This window comes from Scyliorhinus torazame, chromosome 14 (genome assembly GCF_047496885.1).
Source record: "Scyliorhinus torazame isolate Kashiwa2021f chromosome 14, sScyTor2.1, whole genome shotgun sequence".
NCBI classification, from domain to species: domain Eukaryota; kingdom Metazoa; phylum Chordata; class Chondrichthyes; order Carcharhiniformes; family Scyliorhinidae; genus Scyliorhinus; species Scyliorhinus torazame.
The window spans coordinates 50576596-50599902 of NC_092720.1; the positions used below are offsets into that span (position 1 = coordinate 50576596).

At 50.1% G+C, this 23307-nt stretch overlaps 1 protein-coding gene across 1 annotated transcript in view; it reads left to right on the forward strand.

The window, feature by feature from the left end:
• LOC140389719 (uncharacterized) overlaps window positions 1-23307 on the forward strand; it is a 119367-nt gene that overhangs the window by 23389 nt on the left and 72671 nt on the right. Inside the window, exon 6 of the mRNA XM_072474168.1 lies at window positions 687-848. Within this exon, the coding sequence (XP_072330269.1) occupies window positions 687-848 (162 nt within the window). The remainder of the gene's footprint in view (window positions 1-686; window positions 849-23307) is intronic.

The window sequence follows — 23307 nt, forward strand, 5'->3', positions numbered from 1 at the left end:
TTCAATTTTACAAGGGCCCTTGATGCAAACAGTCGTGTTTGTGGTGTTTGTCTCTTTAAAAGAATACAGCAGAAGAGGGTCACCTGACTTGAGGGCCCAATGTTCCATCTGTGATGCTGGGGTTCTCAGGAGGAGACCAGGTTGAATCATCCACTTCACACTTCTGGCTAAAGGTCGTTGCAAATGCTTCAGTCTTGTTTCTTACACTTTGCCATCAATCAAAATTGGGATGTTAATAGAGTTTGGCTTTAGTTGTATAATTGCCCACCATTATTTACCACTGAATGTGACAGGAATGCAGGAATTATCATGACATAAAATTTACTTTCATCTTGTTTCAGTTCTAATGGAGATTACTTCCTGAAATGGAAACATTAAAATAAAAATTTAGAGTACCCAATTTGTTTTTTCCAATTGAGAGGCAATTTAGCGTGGCCAATCCACTTAGCCTGCACAACTTTGGGTTGTGGGGGCGAAACCCAAGCATGACACGGGGAGAATATGCAAACTCCACACGGACAGTGACCCAGAGCCGGGATTGAACCTGGGATCTCGGCGCCGAGAGGAAGCAGTGCTAACCACTGTGCCACCGGGGTCACGGAAACATTTTTCTTTTTCTTTGCTGTTAAACCTGTTGTGCATTTCTAGAAGGTTATGATTTTTTTCCAACTTTTTTTTTTGCACAGAATTTTTTGAATGACTCCACCTCACATATCAAAAAGGAGAAAGCTGCAAGTCAAGTTGTGAATCTGACAAAAAATCCACAAAAATTAACTGTGGCTAGTGTTGCCTCAACCACAGACATTCTGACGACAATAATGGAGGATCCAATTGCATTAAAAATAGAGGTCAGTTCTATTTAGTTAAAATATAAAAAGATCTTGGCGCGATTTAATAGCCTCATTGCATCCGACTTGGTGTCGTGACGAGATCGTTGAATCTCACGAAAGGCCTCTAGCATGCACTAGACGAGATCTAGATCAGCATATTGAAATGAGCCATTTGGCTCAATTAAATATGCATTCGCAAGATTCTCCTGGCACCTGGGAACTAATAGCCTCCCCATTGAGACCTCGCCAGGGCCCCGTTCAGTACTGGTTTGCACAAACCATGAGGCAGTGTTCCGGAGCCCCCCCCCCCCCCCCCCCCCCCCCCCCCCCCCCCGAGGTTGGGCGGTGGGGGGGAAGGATCGAAAATGGAGGGGGGGTGGTTGCTGAAATGGGGGGGGGGGGGGGCGGGAGAAGGTCAGGACAGCCAGACAAATGGCACCCCGATCTGCGAGGAGTTTGCCAGCAGGAAATGACTCTAAGTGTGACATCTGACCTTTGTGGTTGCAAAAGACTATTAAGGTTTGAGACTGCACAGGGGGCATGAAACAGAGCTCCTGCTTATCAGGCCTTTGGAAAGACTGACTTCAGCCACATGAGGGTCTTACACCTATGTCATCGAACATCCTAGAAGACTGAAGAAATTGGTATAATGGTATGGGAGATCGAAGCTCAGTAGTGAAAATCCTGGGAACAACCATCACAGAAGAGGACGCTGAGTCAGTGGCTTGGAGACCAGTGAAGCTCCGTTAGTGTGATAATTGAGTTTGATTCGTGAGTTGAGTAATGTTTATTAGTATATTGAATTAAAGAGTCTGTGACAAAATAGTCTGTGTGACATTGATCAAATTTAAAGTCTGTGTGATATATTAGTACAAATAAAGAGTCTTTAAGTGAATACTACCGTTTGTGCGACATGTCAGTTGTGAACCCTTAAGGAATAGAGACGTGAACACCAGGCTGTGATGGGGGAGCACACAGGACAAGTTTGCAACGGTATGTGTGCAAGTAACCTGGGAAAACCCATAATAACTAGTTCAGTTTTGTCCTACATTATTTGGTCCACGGGAAGGTAGGTGTTTATCCTGAAATTGTGAGTGTTGGTCACTGTTATAATCCGCACGGGTTTCATGGGGTAGGGATGATACACTACCCAGTGGAGCTTGCAGAATACAAGCTCCCCCGATAAGGGCGAATCTTAACAGAGTTCATGTGCTGTTGTATAAATAGAATCAACCAGTTTTGCACTGACCAGGGAGGACCCAGTGGGGAACTATTGGAGCTGTATATCATAGCTAACATGTTAAATAAATAAGTTAGTGTTTTCTCTACAACTCGGTCTGAGCTTCTTTCGTTGCCCCTTACAAAACTGGCGATGAGGGTAAAGGCTGGTTCACTGCCAACACTGCTGAACCATCTCCCATTTCTCTTGATGCAGGTTGGAGATTTTTTTTTTCTTTTGAGCCGTTTGGATGTGTTCGATGCCAGACTGGAAGATTGCAATTGGTATGCACAGAGGTTGCAGTAGTTTTTCACAGCCAATAATATCGCAGAGAACGACGGACGGTGGTCATTTTGCTTACTGCCTGTGGTGCACGTACATTCAGAATGATACGCAGCCTTACCTATGCAGCAGCCCCAGGCAGTAAAACTTTTGATGAGCTTGTGGGGAAACATCTTAATCCGACCCCGTTGGTAATAGTACAGCGGTACCGGTTTAATACCGCTGAAAGAACCCTGGGTGAGTCCATCACCGAGTTTTTATCAAGACTGCGAAAAATTGCTGAGTTCTGTGCATATGGCGCCCCTTATCTGAGATTCTACGTGACTGCTTGGTTTGCGACATAAACAATGCGGCCTTGCAGAAAAAGCTCCCTAACTTTGCAACAGGCTGTCCAAAAATGCACGGTCCCGCAAAAACGGAGAACGAGGGGTGCAGAAGATGAAAGGAATGGAGGTGAATGCCTTGGCGTGCCCCCTCCCATTCTGGCCACCCCCCACACCCGCCCCGCCCCCTTGCCCTGGATCGAGCATCGTAAAGGCTGGCCATGGTGGCCGATATAATAGTTAACATGTTAAATAAATAAGTTTGTGTTTTCTCTTCAACTCGGTGTGGACTCCCTTCTGCGAGAATAATGTGGCCTGTCGCGGAACAACTGTGCCAGTTAAAATAAGGGGCCCAGTGACTTTGACAGTTAAACATTTTTATGGCAGACATGACGTTCATCACCAGCCCAGAACATGCTGGGGCAACATTCATCAAGACCTGAAAGCAGATGAGGAAACTGCGATGTTCAAACATCATGATATTGAAATGATTACACCAATTCAAGCCAGCCGGTGCTACTTCAAGTCAGTCTGTACGTTTTAAAGAGAATGTGCATTGTGGCTGAAGCAGGTGCTAGAAGTCATTCTCAAAATCAGTCGTTCACAGGAATGCCACGACATGGCATACATCGGGATATAGTGCGTGTGCTTTAACTTGCGCATTGGAGGCCTTGACGCAGAAGATGGACAGGAGGGGGGAAGGTCCTCTAACCATTCGCAGCCTGAAATCCCACCAGGAAGACTGAGAGGGCAGTGGAATCAGATAGTCGTGTAGTTCAATGCTAGAGGTATAGCCCCAAGGATCTGAATGCTGTTCCACAAGAAGTTTTAATAAAAAAAATTAAAAAATAAAAAATTTAGAGTACCCAATTCATTTTTTCCAATTAAGGGGCAATTTAGCGTGACCAATCCACCTAGCCTGCACATCCTTTTGGGTTGTGGGGGCGAAACCCATGCAAACACGGGGAGAATGTGCAAACTCCACACGGACAGTGACCCAGAGCCGGAATCGAACCTGGGACCTCGGCGCCGTGAGGCAGCAGGGCTAACCCACTGTACCACCGTGCTGCCCACAAGTAGTTTTAATGACTGATGTGTTGGGTGTTCTGGATCCGTGGAACACATACAGGTCACCAACACTTGAAATAGTCCAACACTATTTTATTGAATCATTAACTGTTTAACATACTCAGACTGTGGGTTAACACGATACTAGCTTTAACTAAAGACCTTTGCCTTGTCCTAACCAGTCGATGCACTCAGCACACGGTGAATGTCTGTGTTACAGGCTGTGAGCTCTGTCCTCCTAGCTAGCTGCAACTCGAATGAGCGGGAACCCTGATGCCCCCTGTCTTTAGAGTGCGTGTGCTTTAACTGGTGATTGGCTGCGGTATTGTGTGTGTTGATTGGTCCCACTGTGTGTCCATCAGTGTGTGTCTGCACCATGATATACTGGTGTATATTATGACATCACCCCTTTCATAAAGAAATGTACCTGCATGGCAATAAATAGTGTATGGTGAATGTCCCTGACAACGTGTGTGCGAAATATTTACAGGACTATGTACATGAGAACTAAGCTATTTACATGGGAAGGTGCCTGTCACAAGAATAACGAGATGAAAACTATATACAAACCACGTAAATGATTAAACGGAAGAACAGAACAAATCAGAAAGTCTATAAGTCCACAAAGTTCACAAATCAAGGGCGAAATTCTCCCCAAACGGCGCGATGTCCGCCGACTGGCGCCCAAAACGGCGCCAATCAGACGGGCATCGCGCCGCCCCAAAGGTGCGGAATGCTTCGCATCTTTGGGGGCCAAGCCCCAACATTGAGGGGCTAGGCCAACGCCGGAGGGATTTCCGCCCCGCCAGCTGGCGGAAACGGCGTTTGTTGCCCCGCCAGCTGGCGCGGAAATGACAAGTCGGGGCGGCGAATGCGCGGGAGCGTCAGCGGCCGCTGACAGTTTCCCGCGCATGCGCAGTGGGGAGAGTCACTTCCGCCTCCGCCATGGTGGAGGCCGTGGCGGAGGCGGAAGGGAAAGAGTGCCCCCACTGCACAGGCCCGCCCGCGGATCGGTGGGCCCCAATCGCGGGCCAGGCCACCGTGGGGGCACCCCCCAGGGTCAGATCGCCCCGTGCCCCCCCAGGACCCCGGAGCCCGCCCGCGCCGCCTTGTCCCGCCGGTAAATACCTACTTTAATTTACGCCGGCGGGACAGGCAATTTCTTGGCGGGACTTCGGCCCATCCGGGCCGGAGAATTGAGCGGGGGGGCCCGCCAACCGGCGCGGCCCGATTCCCGCCCCCGCCCAATCTCCGGTACCGGAGACTTCGGCGGGGGCGGGGTTCACAGCGGCCAACGGCCATTCTCCGACCCGGCGGGGGGGTCGGAGAATGACGCCCCAAGTCTCTGAGGTGGGCGACGAATTCTGGTTGACCGCCTCAAGGATGGGTCGGGAGCTGCCGGCTGAGGAGCGGGCTGTACTGCGTCAGAGTGAGGAGGATGCAGAGTGACCGGAATCTCTGCATAGTCCAGGTCAGGATCAGCAGGAGGGTGAGGCAACAGTGGAGGATCATGTAGCGAGCGCGGAACGAGACGAAGGGCACGTCGATTGCGGCGCAGAATGGAGCCATCCGGTAGATCAACCAGGAACGAGCGGGGGGCCACCTGCCGAAGGACCACAGCGGTTGCAGACCAGCCAGCATCTGGAAGATGGATGCAGACGTTGTCATCTGGAGCCAGAGCAGGAAGATCAGCTGCACGGGAGTCATGAGCCGCCTTGTGCTGTGCACGAGACAGCTGCATCCGTCGAAGGACCGGAACGTGATCGAGGTCTGGGACATGAATGGACGGCACTGTCGTCCTCAGGGTACGACCCATGAGCAGCTGGGCTGGCGACAGGCCAGTGGACAGTGGGGTGGAGTGATAAGCCAGCAAGGCAAGGTAGAAATCGGACCCAGCATCGGCAGCCTTGCAGAGGAGCCGTTTGACTATGTGAACGCCCTTCTCCGCTTTGCCGTTGGATTGGGGGTACAGGGGACTGGATGTTACATGTGCAAAGTTGTACTGCCTGGCAAAGTTGGACCATTCCTGGCTTGCGAAGCACGGGCCATTGTCCGACACAACCATGAGTGGGAAGCAGTGTCGAGCAAAGGTGTCCTTACTAGCATAGATGACTGCAGACGATGTGATGTCGTGCAACCGTATCACCTCTGGGTAGTTTGAAAAGTAGTCCACAATCAGGATATAGTCCCTGCCCAGCAAGTGGAACAGGTCGATGCCCACCTTGGTCCAAGGGGACGTGACCAACTCATGGGGCTGTAGGGTCTCACGTGGTTGGGCCGGCTGGAAGTGCTGACAAGTGGGGCAGTTGAGCACTGTGTTGGCTGTGTTGTCATTAATGCCGGGCCAATACACTGCCTCTCGGGCCTATCGGCGGCACTTTTCCACACCAAGATGGCCCTCGTGTAGCTGTTCCAGGTCGAGCTGGCGCATGCTATGCGGGATGACAATGCGGTCCAGTTTCAGGAGAACCCCGTCTACTACCGCCAGATCATCTCTGCCGTTATAGAACTGAGGGCATTGGCCCTTGAGCCACCCGTCTGTTAGGTGGCGCATGACACGTTGTAGCAAGGGGTCAGCCGCCGTCTCGCGGCAAATTTGGACGAGGCGTTCATCCGAGGCAGGTAGATTGGAGGCCACAAAGGCCACATGGGCGTCAACCTGGCAGACGAACCCCGCTAGGTCACACGGAGTGTTGACTGCCCTGGAGAGAGCGTCGGCAATGATGAGGTCTTTGCCTGGGGTGTATACCAGCTGGAAGTCGTATCGCCAGAGCTTGAGTAGAATACGCTGGAGGCAAGGCGTCATATCGTTCAAGTCTTTCTGTATTATATTGACCAGCAAGCGATGATCAGTCTCGACGGTGAATTGAGGAAGTCCGTACACATAATTGTGAAACTTAACCACACCGGTCAGAAGGCCCAGGCACTCCTTTTTTATTTGCGCGTAGCGCTGTTCCGTGGGGGTCATGGCGCATGACGCATATGCAACGAGGGCCCATGATGAGGCCTCATCACGTTGCAGGAGCACTGCCCCAATGCCGGATTGGCTGGCATCGGTCGAAATTTTGGTCTCTTTTGCTGGATCAAAGAAAGCTAAGACCGGGGCCGTGGTCAGTTTGGTTTTGAGTCTCTCCATTCGCGCTCATGGGCAGGGAGCCATTGGAAGTCTGTCGTCTTCCTGACCAGGTTCCTGAGAGCCGTGGTATGAGAGGCGAGGTTAGGGATGAACTTCCCTAAAAAGTTGACCATGCCCAGAAATCGGAGGACCGCCTTCTTGTCCTCTGGCGTTTTCATGGCTGTGATAGCAGTCACCTTGTCCACATCCGGCCGCACACCCAACTGGGAGATGTGGTCCCCGAGGAACTTGAGTTCCGTCTGACCAAAAGAGCATTTGGCCCTGTTGAGGCATAGGCCCTGCTCACATATGCGTTTGAACACGCGCTGGAGGCGACTGACATGCTCCTGCGGGGTGGTGGACCAAATGATTATGTCGTCGACATAGACGCAAACACCTTCAATGCCTTCCATCATTTGTTCCATGATCCTATGGAATACTTCTGAAGCAGATATGATCCCAAACGGCATCCTGTTGTAACAATATCTGCCAAAGGGGGTATTGAATGTACACAGTTTTCTGCTGGATTTGTCGAGCTGGATTTGCCAGAATCTTTTCGAGGTATCGAGTTTGGTGAAGAGCTTGGCGCGAGCCATCTCGCATGTGATCTCTTCGCGCTTGGGAATTGGATAATGCTCCCTCATGATATTGCGATTCAGTTCCTTGGGATCAATGCACATCGTCTGGTTTGATGCTGTATACCGACAGCGGCTGGTGTCTTTACTTCGGGGACAGCCTGTTTTTTGTCACGACACCAACTCGAAAAGGCGCCTTTGGGTCCTCGGTGTCACTGCTGTGTGAGAGGTCCGCATCGGACTCGGTGACCGTGGGTTGAATTGCCCGGACATTCCTGCGAGGCTGGCTGAAGCGATATGAATTGGCAGGCTGAGCTGCTCGGCAGAAGGCAGCATAGTGGCCAAGTCTGCCACATCGTAGGCATTGTCGAGATTTGGCAGGGCATTGAGGTTTTAAATGGGCGGAGCCACAGTTGCCGCACGCCGTAGCGGCAGCACGTTCGCTGCACCATCACGCATGCGTGGTGCGATCGTGCGTGGTGCGCGCCTGCGCATTGCATCCTTCGACGTCGCCGTCCCCTCGTTTGGTGCGCACAAGCGCAGGAGTCCGCGAAAAGCACGCGAAATGGCCGCCCTCATCCAGGCTGAGGCCCTGGAGGTGCTCAATCACTTGGACCCGTTCCGCCTCATGGGGACCTTGCCGCGCCGTTTCAGCCGCTTGGATGTGGGAATACCGACTCATGTCTTTTTCGTGTAAGGCGCAGGTCTCAATGGCGGTCATTTCTAGGGTGAGCTGCTTTACTTTGAGGAGCTGCTGTCGTAGGGGGTCCAACTGAACACCAAAAACGATCTGGTCGCGTATCATGGAGTCGGAGGTGGGCCCGTAGCTGCAAGACTGCGCAAGGATGCGGAGGTGCGTGAGAAAGGATTGGAAAGGTTCATCCTTACCCTGCAAACGCTGTTGGAACACATAGCGCTTGAAACTTTCATTCACCTCTATGTTGCAGTGAGTGTCAAATTTGAGGAGGACCGTCTTGAACTTTGTTTTATCTTCATCACCCGCAAAGGTGAGAGAATTGAAAATGTGGATGGCATGGTCTCCGGCCGTGGAGAGGAGGAGCGCAATCTTTCTCGTATCCGACGCGTCCTCCCTGTCTGTGGCTTCGAGGAAGAGCTGGAAGCGCTGTTTGAATATCTTCCAGTTGGCCCCTCGGTTGCCAGCGATGCTGAGCGGCGGCGGGGGGCTGATGTTGTCCATGTTGCAGGATGACAGAATGCTGGCGGAAGGCAGATTATTTGCAGGTAGGTCTAAGAAGTGCTAATATCCCTCAACTCCAGGTATCATGATGTGTTGGGTGTTCTGGATCCGTGGAACACATACAGGTCACCAACACTTGAAATAGTGCAACACTATTTTATTGAATCATTAACTGTTTAACATACTCAGACTGTGGGTTAACACGATACTAGCTTTAATAAAGACCTTTGCCTTGTCCTAACCAGTCGATGCACTCAGCACATGGTGAATGTCTGTGTTACAGGCTGTGAGCTCTGTCCTCCTAGCTAGCTGCAACTCGAATGAGCGGGAACTCTGATGCCCCCTGTCTTTATAATGCATGTGCTCTAACTGGTGATTGGCTGCGGTGTTGTGTGTGTTGATTGGTCCCACTGTGTGTCCATCAGTGTGTGTCTGCACCATGATATACTGGTGTATACTATGACAATGACCGCACGATCAGGGTTGTTAAATGGATCCTAGCAGCATACAACTGTATCAATAGCCTCACTTATTGTTCAATGTACTGCGTTCCCATCACTCACCTATCTACAAATCTCTCGCAATCACAATTCAGAGTTTCACTTAACCGTCGCACACAAGCACAGCCCACCGCTTGCACACACTGCCAGCTGTTTCATGATGGACAAATCTTCCAAACACATTGCAGCACACTCACTGACATGCCTTCCTTTCTTTCGCTGGACAAAATGGCACAAACGTCAACCACAATTCAACCACAGACAACAGCACCTAACCGGGTGGGGGACAAGTGAGTGTGCTCAATCCACAGGAAGTAATGGTCCTCACTGTTTGTGGACTGGTGATGACTAGAGACATGGCCAGCGGTGGGACTGAACACACTGAAGATGAAGGGATGCTCCTACCTAACCCTCCTTCTCTCCTTCCACACCTCATCTGATTGAGAAGCTACAGATGGGCTAAGGTTGTACCTCTTGCTACCCTTGTGCTTCGCTCCTTTCAGGTACCTAGGAATTGAAAGTATTTCAGACAACTGTGAATGAATATGTTGTGCAAGACGGAGAAGAGACTGGTGATAAAGGAACATCATTGCTTGATTTCACACTTGCAAACACCAGCCCCAAATACAGGCACTGCACATGAGAGCCGGGGATGGTTTAGAGGTAGGATCTACAAGTGATGAGACATTGATCCAAGTGGTCTGCAGCCATGGAAGTGCCAAAGGGTAGCACAGAGTGGGATCAGACATGATTCTGTTGCAGTAAATAAGATGAGGGGCCTGATCTAACGAGAGAAGCACTAAGTGCAGTAGCGAACGGGAATTGCCAGGTGTTTCCCGACAGCCGATCCGGCGAGATCGTGACCGGTTCTACCTGGGCTGGTAATCATGCTCCAGGACTTCATGGTGAAAATGACTGCCCCGCCAGCTGATACACCTGGACCGTACCCAGCAGCACCTGCTCACGAGGGGGAGCAGCTTTTTAACCACTCCCTCCGAGCAAACCCCAGACAGCACACCAGCCATGCCACTAAGGAGACCTGCACCACGATTCAGAGATGCTGACCCGACCAGAATGGTGGACGCGGTGGTGTCGCAACGGCATACCCTGTTCCTCCAAGTGGGCTGAGGGTCAGCCACGGGTCAGATGGTGCCACCTGGGAGGCAGTGCCAGTAGCCGCCAGCATGGGAAGTGTCACCAGGAGGATTGCCACCCAGTGCTGTAAAAAGTTCAACAACCTCCATTGGGCCACACAGGTGAGTTGGCATCATCCCCCTGGCACCAGACCCGCCTGCCACCCTGCCCCCACGATACATGAAGTGTGAGGCTCACAAAGCCTTCTCTTTGTCCCCGCAGAAGTTGGTACGCAATCAGCGGGAAAGGGCCCAGACGGGCGGCAAGGTGCCGGACAAAGAGTCCTCACTCTCTACGAAGAACAGGCCATGGAGGCCGCGTGGGTGACAGGGCAGAGCGGTCACCGATGTCAAATTTGGCCTGCACTGCACAGGTGGAAATCCATCGGCCTCCATCCAAATGATCTGTCACACGTGAGTTGTTCATGCTAGACATAATGATCCTTCCCTCCTACTGGTCACATCCTACAGATGTCCATTCTTCTGCAGAATCTCCATCCAATGATGCAGCCCATCCAGGGTGCCCCCCCCCCCCTCAAAGAGAACACCTCGGAGGAGAGTTCAGGGGTTGGCACCATTGAGGCATCACAGCTGTGTTCCCCAATCTGTTAAGGACTATATAGTTATTGATGCACATCAGGTGGAGGCAGGAACGTCTGGGGAGAAAGCAGCTGGGTCCCAGTCAGGTGCCGAGTCTCTGGACCAGGTTATTCCAGAGCTGATGCAGATGCTAGGGTGCAGCTGTGAGATTTAGAAGGGAACGTCAGTGACACTCCAGCAGGTGCATAGTCAATTGGTGGAGTCCCAAAGGTTACAGGCGCAGGGGATCGCTCTGGCAATGCATGGCAACAAAGCCAACACTGCTACGGTGGCGACCGCAGTGGAAAACCTGGAGCACAACGTCAGTACCATGAGTGGTGTTGTCGAAGGCATTGCTCAGTCAGTGATGGCCATGGCTGTGTGCCTCGACAGTGTACCCCAATCACTGGGGGATGTGTCCCTGATGCAGGTGGATCTTGCTGAGGAACTGCGGAGCATGTCCCAGTCTCAGATGACATTCCCAAGGTGCTTCGGAGCATGCCCCAATCTCAGATGGTATTCCTAAGGCACTTCGGAGCATGTCCCAGTGACCGGTGTGCATTGCCGAGGCATTGCAGAGTATGTCCCAGTCTCTGGTGGAAATGTCGTGGCTCTCCAGAACATGTCCCAGTCACTGAGGAGCACAGGCGAACATTACCAAGGCACGCCAGAGGGTGGCCTGGTCACAGAGGAGCATCGCGAGGGCATCGACACAATAATGCCAGGTGATGCAGGTTCTCTCGAGCTCATTCCAGCTGTCCCAAGGTGACCCCCAAGACCCTAAAGGCACCGTCTGGGAGAAGGGAGCGTGGAGGCTGATCCGGATCCTTCCTAAAGGGAGATGACGGCAGTCACCAGCTCTCCCAAGTCCACCCATCCTGACAATGGTGCGTCTCGGGGCCAGCGGGCGGAACAGGGCGGTAGGGCAAAGCATGAGCCACCGGCAAGATGGCCAGGCCCCCCAGAGGATGCCCACAAGGGGCATCAAGGGCATGGTAAGCAGCAGGTTGCCTCCACCTCTGCTGTGCATCCGGGGGACATATCTAGATGTAACGGCAGAGCACGGAGGGCTAAGCAGATAGAGGATTACTGAGTTACACCCGAGATATGTGAAGCCTCTGTCATGATATTCCACACCGTCCGCTGGCTTGCACTCGCCACCCTATGGTACCTTTCGCCCTCCCCAGGCCCCAGTTTCCCCTGGGCTCGCTGGTCCCAGATCTGGGCCCACCCCCACCCAAGGCATACCACATAGAGGTGATGGGTGTGAACATTCTGTCAGCAGACAGGGAGGAGTCAAACTATGGCATAGATTGAGGAGCACCAGAGCTCACCTCACTCTCTTGCCTGGTATATTGACCCGCTGACAGTGCCGACACAGGCCCATCGCACTGCAGTGGTGTTGCACAGATCCTGGGAATGTGGGTCAGGGCGATTGGGGGAGAGAATGGGTGTCTGGGTGGGCAAATGGTTGGATGTGGGGGTGAGAGAGGTGAGTCAGGAGGGGGAAGGATGGTTGAGAGGGGTCGGTGGGAAGGAAATGGGGAGGGAGTTAGATGATGGTCAAAGCCACGTCCTATGAGAAGCGGATGAGGATATGGGCATTTCTGGTCCTCCGGGCATGCGGACCCTCGCCGCTGCCTGTCGTCCACCCTCCAGCTGCTCCCGTGGGTCCTCACCAAGCTCGTCCCCAGCCCTTCCTAGTTTGGCTCCATGTCCTCCTTCCCAGAAGAGGCCTCACGTTCCTCTTCCTCCACCTCCAGCATGTTTCCCCACTGCTGCCAGGTTGTGGAGGGCACTGAAGACCATCACAAAGCGGGTGACCCTGTAGGCAGTGCAATTTCAGCAGTCCGGTGTCCCTCTCAATGACAGCCTGGGTGGCCACACAGGTCTCATTACATCGTGTCTCCACATCGGTCTCCGGTGCCTGTACTGGCATCATTAGCCAGGACCTCAACGAATACCCCTTAACCCCCAAGCATAGGCCCGTCATCCTGGGCTGTCCCTCAAAGACTCCAGGGATCTCTGACTGCCCCAGGATGTAGCTGTCGTGCATGTTCCCTGGGAAGCAGGCACACACATGCATGATCTTGAGGTTGTGGACGTTCAGGGAGTGGAACCCCCTCCTGTTGATAAAGGGCATTCCCAGAACCCCCAAGGTGAATCCATGCCATCTATTACTCTCTGGACCTGGGGCATCCTGGCAATGATGGAGAATCCTGCTACCCGCAAGGACATGGAACTCGTGGTGCAATGACCCCTTGTTGAGACGAAGCCTCATGCGGCACATGCTGTCCAACATCTCCTCGAACGACCAACAATGCCTGTACAACTTGGGCCATCGCTGGTCTCCCCTCTGGATCCCTGATGATGGCCTGGTCCTCAGGGTGTGGAAAGGACCCCTGCCCATGGGATGCCCCCTTGAGGCTACGCTGACGCTGCTGCCATTGCCTTTTCTGGCTTCTGGCCATCTGGATGCTACCAGCACTGCGAGGGCAGCTGCTGCGGCCCCACAATACCATCCATGTGATATCTGTAAGGAATTGGAGAGGGTGAGAGACCGACAATCAGTTTTAACTTCCACCCCCCAGTGCCCCAGGCTGATTACCCAATTTCCACGATGGCTACTCACCTTCTCCAATCCCCATAGCAGCTATTGCGCTGGCTTCACGTTTTAAAATAGATATGCTGAAGGGCATCCGCGTGACCACTCGTTGGGCAGTTGGTTACATCACAGGAGGCCGTTAAAAAGTGGTCCGTCCCGTAAGCGATATGTTAATTTGGCTTAATTGGTGATTATTGGTTTCTCACCACGTCGAGCGGGATGTGACTCTTGCCAATGGTAGCGGGCTGGTTAGATCGGAAACTGATCGGAGCCTGGCATGGGTCCTGATTTCGGCCTTTCCCATGATCTAACCGGCTTGCACGGATCTGTGCCGGGCACAACGCAGCGATTAGATCACACCCGAGGACTTTAAAAGGAAGGTCTACAGGAAAAGGTTGGTGCAATGACAGGCCTGCTTGCAAGCCTGCCGTCATCCTCAAGGACCATGGAGCAGTCTGGAACCAATGTTGCACAAAACCTTGTGCAGAGCTTGGAATAAATCCTTTTTCAGTATGCAGTCGACGGTCAATTCTATCAGCATACTGTTATGTGAGAGTACCCTTTAAGAAATGGGTGTTTAAAAAATATTCCTTTATGAAATGGAGCTGCTCATGTTACTGGAGTGATGTCAGAGTGTGGGTGGAGCTGAGCTCCACTTCTGCTTTTTGAGTTTCAGTTTGAGAAGAGCTTGGGTGTGTCTGTGTTTTTCAGGGAGCTGCATCTGAAGTCTGCCATCTAAAGACTATCTTGATCATTTGGTGAATTCAGAATTATAAATGGTTTCAGTATTGAATGTAAACCCTAATGTACTCCTGTTTAGAGGTTTGTTAAGTTTTTGGATGTCAAAAGAACAGCATACAGATTACTTAGTGTTGTATTCTTTGGGGGGGTGTATTTGATTTACTGGTTGCTAAGGTGTTCACTGTTTGTTTTAGAACGGTTAACTTGAGTTCATAGAATAAACATTTTAAAAACCACTGGTCCATTTTCTGCCGCACCATACCTGTAGAGTAAGCTGTGTGCTCCCCATACCACAATCTATTAAAAGTTGTAGGTCAGGTGAACTCCATGATACACTTTGGGATTCTCTAAACCCTGACCCATAACAATTGGGGCTCGAGGGGGATAAAAGTTTATCTATTGGATTTGCTTAGTGAACTTAAAGACAGTGAGGGGTGAGCATATTGTGGTTGCTTTTCAGGTGTGGTATTTTAGTTTAAGTGGGGAGTGTGTTGTGGACAATGGCTATTTCAGAGGCTCAGAAGTTTTTGGGGGTGGAGACGGTCACACGCAGTACCTTATGGACAGAGACTAAAAGCAGACTGTTAGATTTGGCAAAAACATTGCAGTTAACATTACCTGACAAAATGCGAAAAGATGAGGTAATTATTGCGATGGCTAAGCATTTAAAGTTGCCTGAGATACAGTTTGACTCATTGGAAATGGCAAAAATTCAGTTGCAAATTAAACAAATGGGACATGAGAAAGAATTAAAGCAGCTTGAATATGAAAAAGAGCAGAAAGAGAAAGAGATAGAGAGGAAAAAGAAACAGAGAGAGAGGAAAAAGAAAAAGAGAGAGAAGAAAGGAGAAAAGAAAGAATAGCCCTAGCAGAACAAAAAGAAAGAGAAAGGGAGATACAGATCAGGGAAAAAGATAAAGAGAGAGAGTTTGAACTCTCTCATCAAAGGGAAACGTACAGTTGGATGATAGTGATGAGGATAGTGAGAAAGAGTGTCAAAGTCGAAGTTGTGGTGGGGATCTATTTAAATATGTCCAAGCATTGCCTATGTTTGACGAGAAGGAGGTAGAAGCCTTTTTCATTTCATTTGAGAAGGTAGCTAAACCCAAATGAAATGGCCACAGGACATGTGGGTATTACTGATTCAAACAAAGTTGGTAGTTAGGGCTAGTGAAGTGTTTGCATCACTACCGAAGGAGGTATCTGAGACGTATGAGGTGGTGAAAAAATCCATCTTAGGTGCATATGAACTAGTGTCTGAAGCCTACAGACAAAGGTTTAGAAATTTAAGGAAAGAATTTGGTCATACATACATGGAGTTTGAAAGGATCAAACAGAGTAATTTTGATAGGTGGATCAGGGCTTTGAAAATAGATCAAACGTATGAAGCTCTCAGAGAAATTATATTTTTGGAGGAGTTTAAAAATTCAATTCCTGATGTATTGAGAACTCGTGGAAGAGCAGAGGGTTAAAACTGCGAGGTTAGCAGCAGAAATGGCAGATGATTATGAATTAGTTCATAAATCAAAGCTTGGTTTCCGACATTAGTTTCAGCCTGTGAGGGATGGAAACTGGGGACATGAGAAATACTCGTGGTAAAGGTAAAGGTGATCTGATGGGAGACAATAAGGAGAATGTACCTCAGACTAAAAAAGAAATCCAGGAGGGTGGAAGAGACATGAAAAGTTTCAAATGTTTTCACTGTAATAAACTAGGCCAGGTGAAGTCACAGTGTTGGTGGTTGAAGAAAAGCACTGGAAAGGCTGATGTGGTAAAAGAGGATAAGACAGTGGGGTTTGTTAAAGTGGTAAAGGAAAGACCAAGTGAAGCGCAGGAGATGCGAAAGATTGTACAGCCTGATCAAGAGGTGATTGATAAGAAGGTGCCAGATCTCTTTAACAAATTTACTTGTGTGGGTAAAGTTCACACATGTGTATCAGGAGGAGTAGGTAAAGAAAGTCACAGTTTTAAGAGATACGGGAGCTAGTCAATCTTTAATGGGAACAGATGAGGAGTCATGTAGTTTGGGAAGAATGTTGCCAGAAAAGGTGGTAATATGTGGAATTCAGGGTGAGAGGAGTAGCGTTCCATTATATAAGGTAAGGTTGGAAAGTCCAGTGAAGAGTGGTGAAGTGTTAGTAGGAGTAATAGAGAAACTATCTTGTCCAGGAATACAGTTTATCTTGGGTAATGATATAGCTGGATCGCAAGTGTGGGGCAGCACGGTAGCGTTGTGGATAGCACAATCGCTTCACAGCTCCAGGGTCCCAGGTTCGATTCCGGCTTGTGTCACTGTCTGTGTGGAGTCTGCACATCCTACCCGTGTATGCGTGGGTTTCCTCCGGGTGCTCCGGTTTCCTCCCACAGTCCAAAGATGTGCAGGTTAGGTGGATCGGCCATGATCAATTGCCCTTAGTGTCCAAAATTGCCCTTAGTGTTGGGTGGGGTTACTGGGTTACGGGGATAGGGTGGAGGTGTTGACCTTGGGTAGGGTGCTCGTTCCAAGAGCCGGTGCAGACTCGATGGGCCAAATGGCCTCCTTCTGCACTGTAAATTCTATGAATGAAAGTGGGAGTGATGCCTACTGTGGTTGATAAGCCTGTGGAAAATCAGACAACTGAAGTGTTCAAGGACGAATATCCTGGGATTTTTCCAGATTGTGTAGTTACAAGGTCGTAAAGTCACAGGTTAAGACAAGTGGAGAGATCAAAGAGTGAAGATGAAGTTGAAGTGCAATTATCAGAAACGATGTTTGATCAGATGGTTGAAAAAGAACAAGAACAGGTGGAGGATGAGGCGAATATTTTTAGTTCAGGAAAATTGGCAGTTACAACAAAAAGATGTAGAAATAAAACGGATGTATCAGAAAGCATACACGGAAGAGGAATCTGAGAGTATACCAGAGTATTATTACCGTAAAAGTGATGTCTTAATGAGAAAATGGAGACCTTTACATATGCAGGTGGATGAAAAGTGGGCAGAAGTTCATCAAGTAGTATTGCCGGTAGGGTATAGAAAGGACGTGTTGCGAGTTGCACATGAGGTACCAGTGGGAGGTCATTTGGGAATAAGGAAAACTCAAGCTAAAATCCAAAAACATTTTTATTGGCCTGGACTACGTAAAGGTGTAGTTAAATTTTGTCAATCATGTCACACATGTCAAGTGACAGGGGAACCTCAAGCAGTGATAAAACCAGCGCCCCTAATACCCATTCCAGCATTTGAGGAACCTTTTACAAGGGTCCTAATTGATTGCATAGGACCGCTTCTAAAACAAAAAGTGGGAATCAATATCTTTTGACTATAATGGATCTGTCTACTAGGTTTCCAGAGGCCATTCCAGTATGTAATATTACAGCTAAAAAGATTGTGGAGGAGTTACTTAAATTCTTTACTAGATATGGACTCCCCACAGAAATACAATTGGATCAAGGATCAAATTTTACCTCAAAGTTATTCAAAGAAGTTATGGATAGCTTAGGAATGAAACAATTTAAATCAACTGCGTACCATCCAGAATCGACGGAATCCCACGTTCTGTGGAAGCCGTCGTCTGACCCTCAGATCGCAAATTTGATTTTCTCCATTTGGAGAGATTCTGAGAGGTCGGATAGCCAGTCTGCAGCTTTGGGTGGTGCTGCTGACCGCCAGCCGAACAGGATTCTACGGCGGGCGATCAGGGAGACAAAGGCAAGGGCGTCCGCCCTCCTCCCCAGGAATAGATCTGGCTTTTCTGAAACCCCGAAGACTGCCACTTTCGGGCATGGCTCCACCCTCATCCCCACCACTATGGACATTGCCTTGAAGTTTCCTTTGTCTAGTATGCTTGCGTCCAGTAGTTCTTCCAGTAATGTCTGTCGTGGCGGTTGTGGGTATGTCCTTGTCTCCTTTCGTAGGACGTTTTTGAGCTGTAGATACCTTAGCTTGTTCCCCCTGGCTAGCTGGAATTTCTCTGTCAGTTCGTCCAGTGCTGCGATCTTGCCGTTGGTGTACAGGTCCCTGACTGTCACTGTCCCTCCGTCCTGCCCCTACCTTTTGAAAGTGGCGTCAGTCAGTGCTGGTGTGAACCTATGGTTGTTGCAGATGGGAGCTTTGTCCGACATTTTGGTCAGGCCAAATTGCTGCAACTCCCCCCGCCATACGAACGCCATGATTAGTTTGTCTAGCGCTTTGAAAAGGCCTTGGGGATGTAGATTGGAATGGATCCAAGTAGGAAGAGGTACCTGGGCAGTACCTTCATTTTGATCGTCTGGACTCTCCCCGCGAGGGAGAGTGGGAGTGTGTTCCATCTTTGCAGGTCCTTTTTTACTTCCTCCGTCAGACTGGTGAGGTTCCATTTGTGGATCTCTTTCCAGTCATGGGCTATTTGGATCCCCAGGTAGCGGAATTTGTGTCGGGCTTATTTACACAGCAGTCCCGTTAGTGCTGCCTCCCTTACTTGTGGGGTGTACCGGGAAGATCTCGCTTTTGCTGATGTTGAGTTTGTAGCCCGAGAAGGGGCCAAACACTTTCAGGAGCGCGGTGATTCCGTCCATGCTGCTCTGTGGATCCGAAATGTAGAGGAGCAGGTCATCTGCATAGAGTGAGACTCTGTGCTCTCTGCCGCCCCTTTGGATCCCCCTCCAGCTTTTTGCTGCTCTGAGCGCGATTGCTAGTGGTTAGATCGCTAGAGCGAACAGCAGCGCGGACAGTGGGCATGCTTGGCTGGTGCCCCTGTGCATCTGGAAGTATCGGGAGTTGGTATTGTTGGTCTGTACGTTCGCCATGGGAGCGTTGTATAGGAGCTTTACCCAGGAGGTGAACACTGTCCAAGCCCGAACCGTTCCAGTACCTCTATGAGGTATTTCCATTCGACTCAGTTTTTGGATGTTAAAAGAACAGCATACAGGTTACTTAGTGTTGTATTCTTTGGGGGGTGTATTTGATTTACTGTTTGCTAAGATGTTCACTGTTTGTTTTAGAAAGGTTAACTTGAGAGTTCATAGAATAAAAATTGTTTTGTTTTAAAAACTACTGGTCCATTTTCTGCTGTACCCCACCTGTAGAGTGGGCCGTGTGCTCCCCATACCACAATCTATTAAAAGTTGTGGGTCAGGTGAACTCCATGATACACTTTGGGATTCTCTAAACCCTGACCCATAACAATACATTTACAGCCAACATGAGGCAGTGTCAGTTTGCTGATATCTCCGATTTCTTCTCCCACCATCACAAACTACCCAATATCTGGATTCACAATGAATGGTAGGACATTAGGAAGTACAGAGGACCAGAGGGATCTTTGGGTGGATGTCCAAAAATACCTGAAGGCAGCAGGACAGGTAGATAAGGTGGTGAAGAAGGCAAATGAGACACTTGCCTTTATTAGCCGAGACAGAGAATATAAGAGTAGGGAGGTTATGATGGTGCTGTATAAAACACACGTTAGGCTACAGCTGGAGTACTGTGTGACGTTCTGGGCGAAAAACTCATTTTAATGTTTTTACATACATTTTAATCTTATTACTGAGGCCCTGTCACATGATTGCCCATCACTGAATGTTCAAACCACGCTGATGTCATGTAACGTCGGTGAGGATAGGTCGAGCCCCAGGTCGATGGGTAGGGTACGAATGGCGAGGGGGGGGGGGTTTATGGAGAGGATGGGTATGGTGGACCTCCGGCATTTTCAGACCCCAGGGGGAAAGGAGTATTCCTTCTTTTCACATGTCCATAAGGTGTATTCGAGGATTGATTACTTTGTAGTGAGTCGGGAGATTTTTGTTGGGGTGGAGGGAGTACAGTATGCGGGGATCATTATCTCGGACCATGCGCCCCACTGGCTGGAAATTCGGTTTAGAACGGGACGAGAGCAGAGGCCGGGGTGGAGGTTTGACTCGGGGTTGTTGGCGGATGGAGGTTTTTATGATAAGGTGCGGGTGGCGATTAAGGAGCATGTGGAGTTGAATCAGAATGGGGAGGTGTCGGCAGCCATTTTCTGGGAAGCACTGAAGGCAGTGGTCCGGGGAGAAATTATTTTGTTTAAGGCTCGTACGGATAGAGAAAGGAGGGAGGAACATGACCGTCTAGTGAGTGAGATAGTGGAGGTGGACCGGGAATATTAGAGATTAGAGGGTGCCCACCATGGAGGGATTGGAGAGGAGGAAAAATTTGCAGGGGCAGTTTGACAGGCTGACAACGGGGAGGGCGGTAGGGCAACTGCGTAGGGCAAGGGGGGTGTAATATGAGTATGGGGAGAAGGCGAGCCGCATGCTGGCGCACCAGCTGAAGAAGCAGGCTGCGCCCAGGGAAATATTGAAGATACGGACTGGGGCTGGGGATGTGGTGTCAGAGCCAGGGAAGATAAACGAGGCATTTAGGGAGTAGTACCAGAGGCGGATCCGGGAGGAGAGGAGGGGGACATGGGGCGGTTTCTGGACGAGCTGGAATTTCCCCAGGTGGAGGAAGCAAAGGGGCAGGCATTGGAGGAGCCCCTGGTGCTGAGGGAGGTGCTGAATGGTATCAGGGGAATGAAGTTGGGGAAGGTCCCTGGGCCAGATGGGTACCCATGGAAATTTTATAAGGAATTTGCGATGGACCTGGCACCACATCTGTTTAATGAAGCACTGGAGAAGGGGGAATTTCTGGAGACAATAACGCAGGCAGTAATCACACTAATCCCCCAAAAATGGAAGGACCTTTGGAATGTCGGTCGTATAGGCCCATATCTCTATTGAACATGGTTGTGAAAGTATTGGCTAAGTTGTTGGCGGGGAGGATGGAGGATTGTATCCTGGGTGGTTGCAAAAGATCAAACAGGCTTTGTGAAGGGCAAGCAGCTCGCGGGTAATATAAGACAGCTGTTGAATGTGGTGAAGAATCCGTCGGGGGCTCTGGTATCGGAGATGGTGGTGTCCATGGATGCGGAGAAGACATTTGATCGGGTGGAGTGGCGGTACTTGTTTGAGGTTTTGGGAAGGTTTGGGTTTGGGCTGAGATTTGTCGCATGGGTGCGGTTGCTGTATGTGGCACCAAGGGTGAGGGTGAGGACGAATGATATGAGCTCACAAAGATTTGACTTACACAGGGGTGTGAAGCAGGAGTGCCTGCTGTCACCGCTGCTGTTTGCGTTGGCCATAGAGCCATTGGCGATGGCTCTTTGGCGGTTGGCGGAGTGGCGGGGGATTATGACGGGACAGAGGGAGCATCGGGTGTCGCTCTATGCCGATGACCTCTTGCTGCACGTTTTGGATCCATTGGAGGTTTGGAGGGTTCTCGGGTTACAAGCTGAAAGTAAGGAAAAGCGAGGTATTCCTGGTGAATGAGCTGGGACAGCGGACTAATTTAGGGGGGATGCCATTTATGGTAGCGAGGGATAGGTTTAGGGATTCAGGTAGCGAGGGAATGGCCGGGGCTCCATAAGTAGAACTTAACAAAGCTGGTGGAGGAGGCCAGGATGGATCCTAAGAGGTTGGATACAGTGCACTTAACATTGGCGGGGAGGGTCCAAGTGGTGAAAATGAATATCCTGTTGAGGTTCTTGTTTATCTTTCAGGCTCTCCCAATCTTTATACCAAAGGTATTTTTTCAGAAAGTGGACACAATCATCTCGTCTTTGTATGGGTGGGAAGGTGCTGAGGGGGAGAGGACCCTGCTACAGAGGCAGAGACAGCAGTGGGGGAGTTGGCGGTGCCGAACTTGCTTCATTATTATTGGGCGGCGAATGTGGACAAGGTGCGGCGATGATGGGAAGGAATGGGGCAGAGTGGGTTAGGATGGAGGAGGAACCTTGTAAGGGATCTAGTTTGAGGGCTATGGTGAACATTGTGCAGTCATCAGCGATTATCCCCATTTCTGAACTTATGATGCAAGGAAGATCAACGATTAAGCAGCTGAAGATGGTTGGAGGACACTATCCTGATGAACGCTTGCAGTGGTGTCCTGTAGATGACATAATTGACCCCCAACCACCTCAGCCATCTTCCTTTGTGCAGGTATGGCTCCAACCAGCAGAGAGTTTCCCCCCTGATTCCCATTGACTCCAGTTTAGCGAGGGCTCCTTTATGCCATACTTTGTCAAATGCTGCCTTGATGTCAAGGGCTGTCACTCTTACCTCACCTCTGGCATTCAGCTCTTTTGTCCATGTTTAAACCAAGGCTGTAATGAGGTCAGGAACTGAGTGACCCTGGCGAAACTCAAACTGAGTGTCTGTTAGCAGGTCATTACCAAGAATTCAAAGAACAGTACAGCACAGGAACAGGCCCTTCAGTCCTCCAAGCCTGCACCGATCATGGTACCGGTCTAAACTAAAATCTTCTGCACTTCCGTGGTCCATATTGCTCTATTCCCATCCTATTCATATATTTGTCAAGACGTCTCTTAAATGTCACTATCGTACCTTTTTCCACCACCTCCTCCAGCAGCGAGTTCCACTACCCTCTGTGTAAAAAAACTTGCCTCGCACATCTCCTCCAAACTTTTCCCCACGCACCTTAAACCTACTTCTCCTAGCAATTAACTTTTCCACCCTGGGAAAAAGCATCTTACTATCCACTCTGTCCAGGCCACCCATAATTTTCTGAACCTCTATCAGGTCGCCCCTTAACCTCTGTCGTTCCAGTGAAAACAATCCTAGTTTATCCAACCTCTCCTCATACCTAATACCCTCCAGACCAATCAACATCCTGGTAAACCTCTTCTGTACTCTCTCCAAAGCCTCCACATCCTTCTGGTAGAGTGGCGACAAGTATGTCATTGCTGAGGAAGTGACACTTGATAGCGCTGCTGATGGCCCCTTCCATCACTTTACTGATGATCAAGAGTAAACTGATGAGGCGACTTCCGGTTGCGGCTATGCGGAGCTAAGCCGCACGATTCGGCAGCTCCCGCGATTACGGACTTTCGGGCTCGCTAGAGGAGCCCCAACGGAATTTATTTTACAGACAACCCGTGGGGAAGAGAAGAGAGAGGTCCCCTACCGACTTTTATGGACTGGACCCGAAGTGCAACGGCCAAAAAAGCGGCATTGGTGCAGCGGGAGAAGCGAGGGAAAAAAGCAAAATGGCGGCGGCCGGGGACAAAGAGGAGATGCAGGAATTCATCAAGCGCTGCTTCGAGGAACTGCGCAAGGAGATGCTGGCGCCTATGCTGGCGGTAATT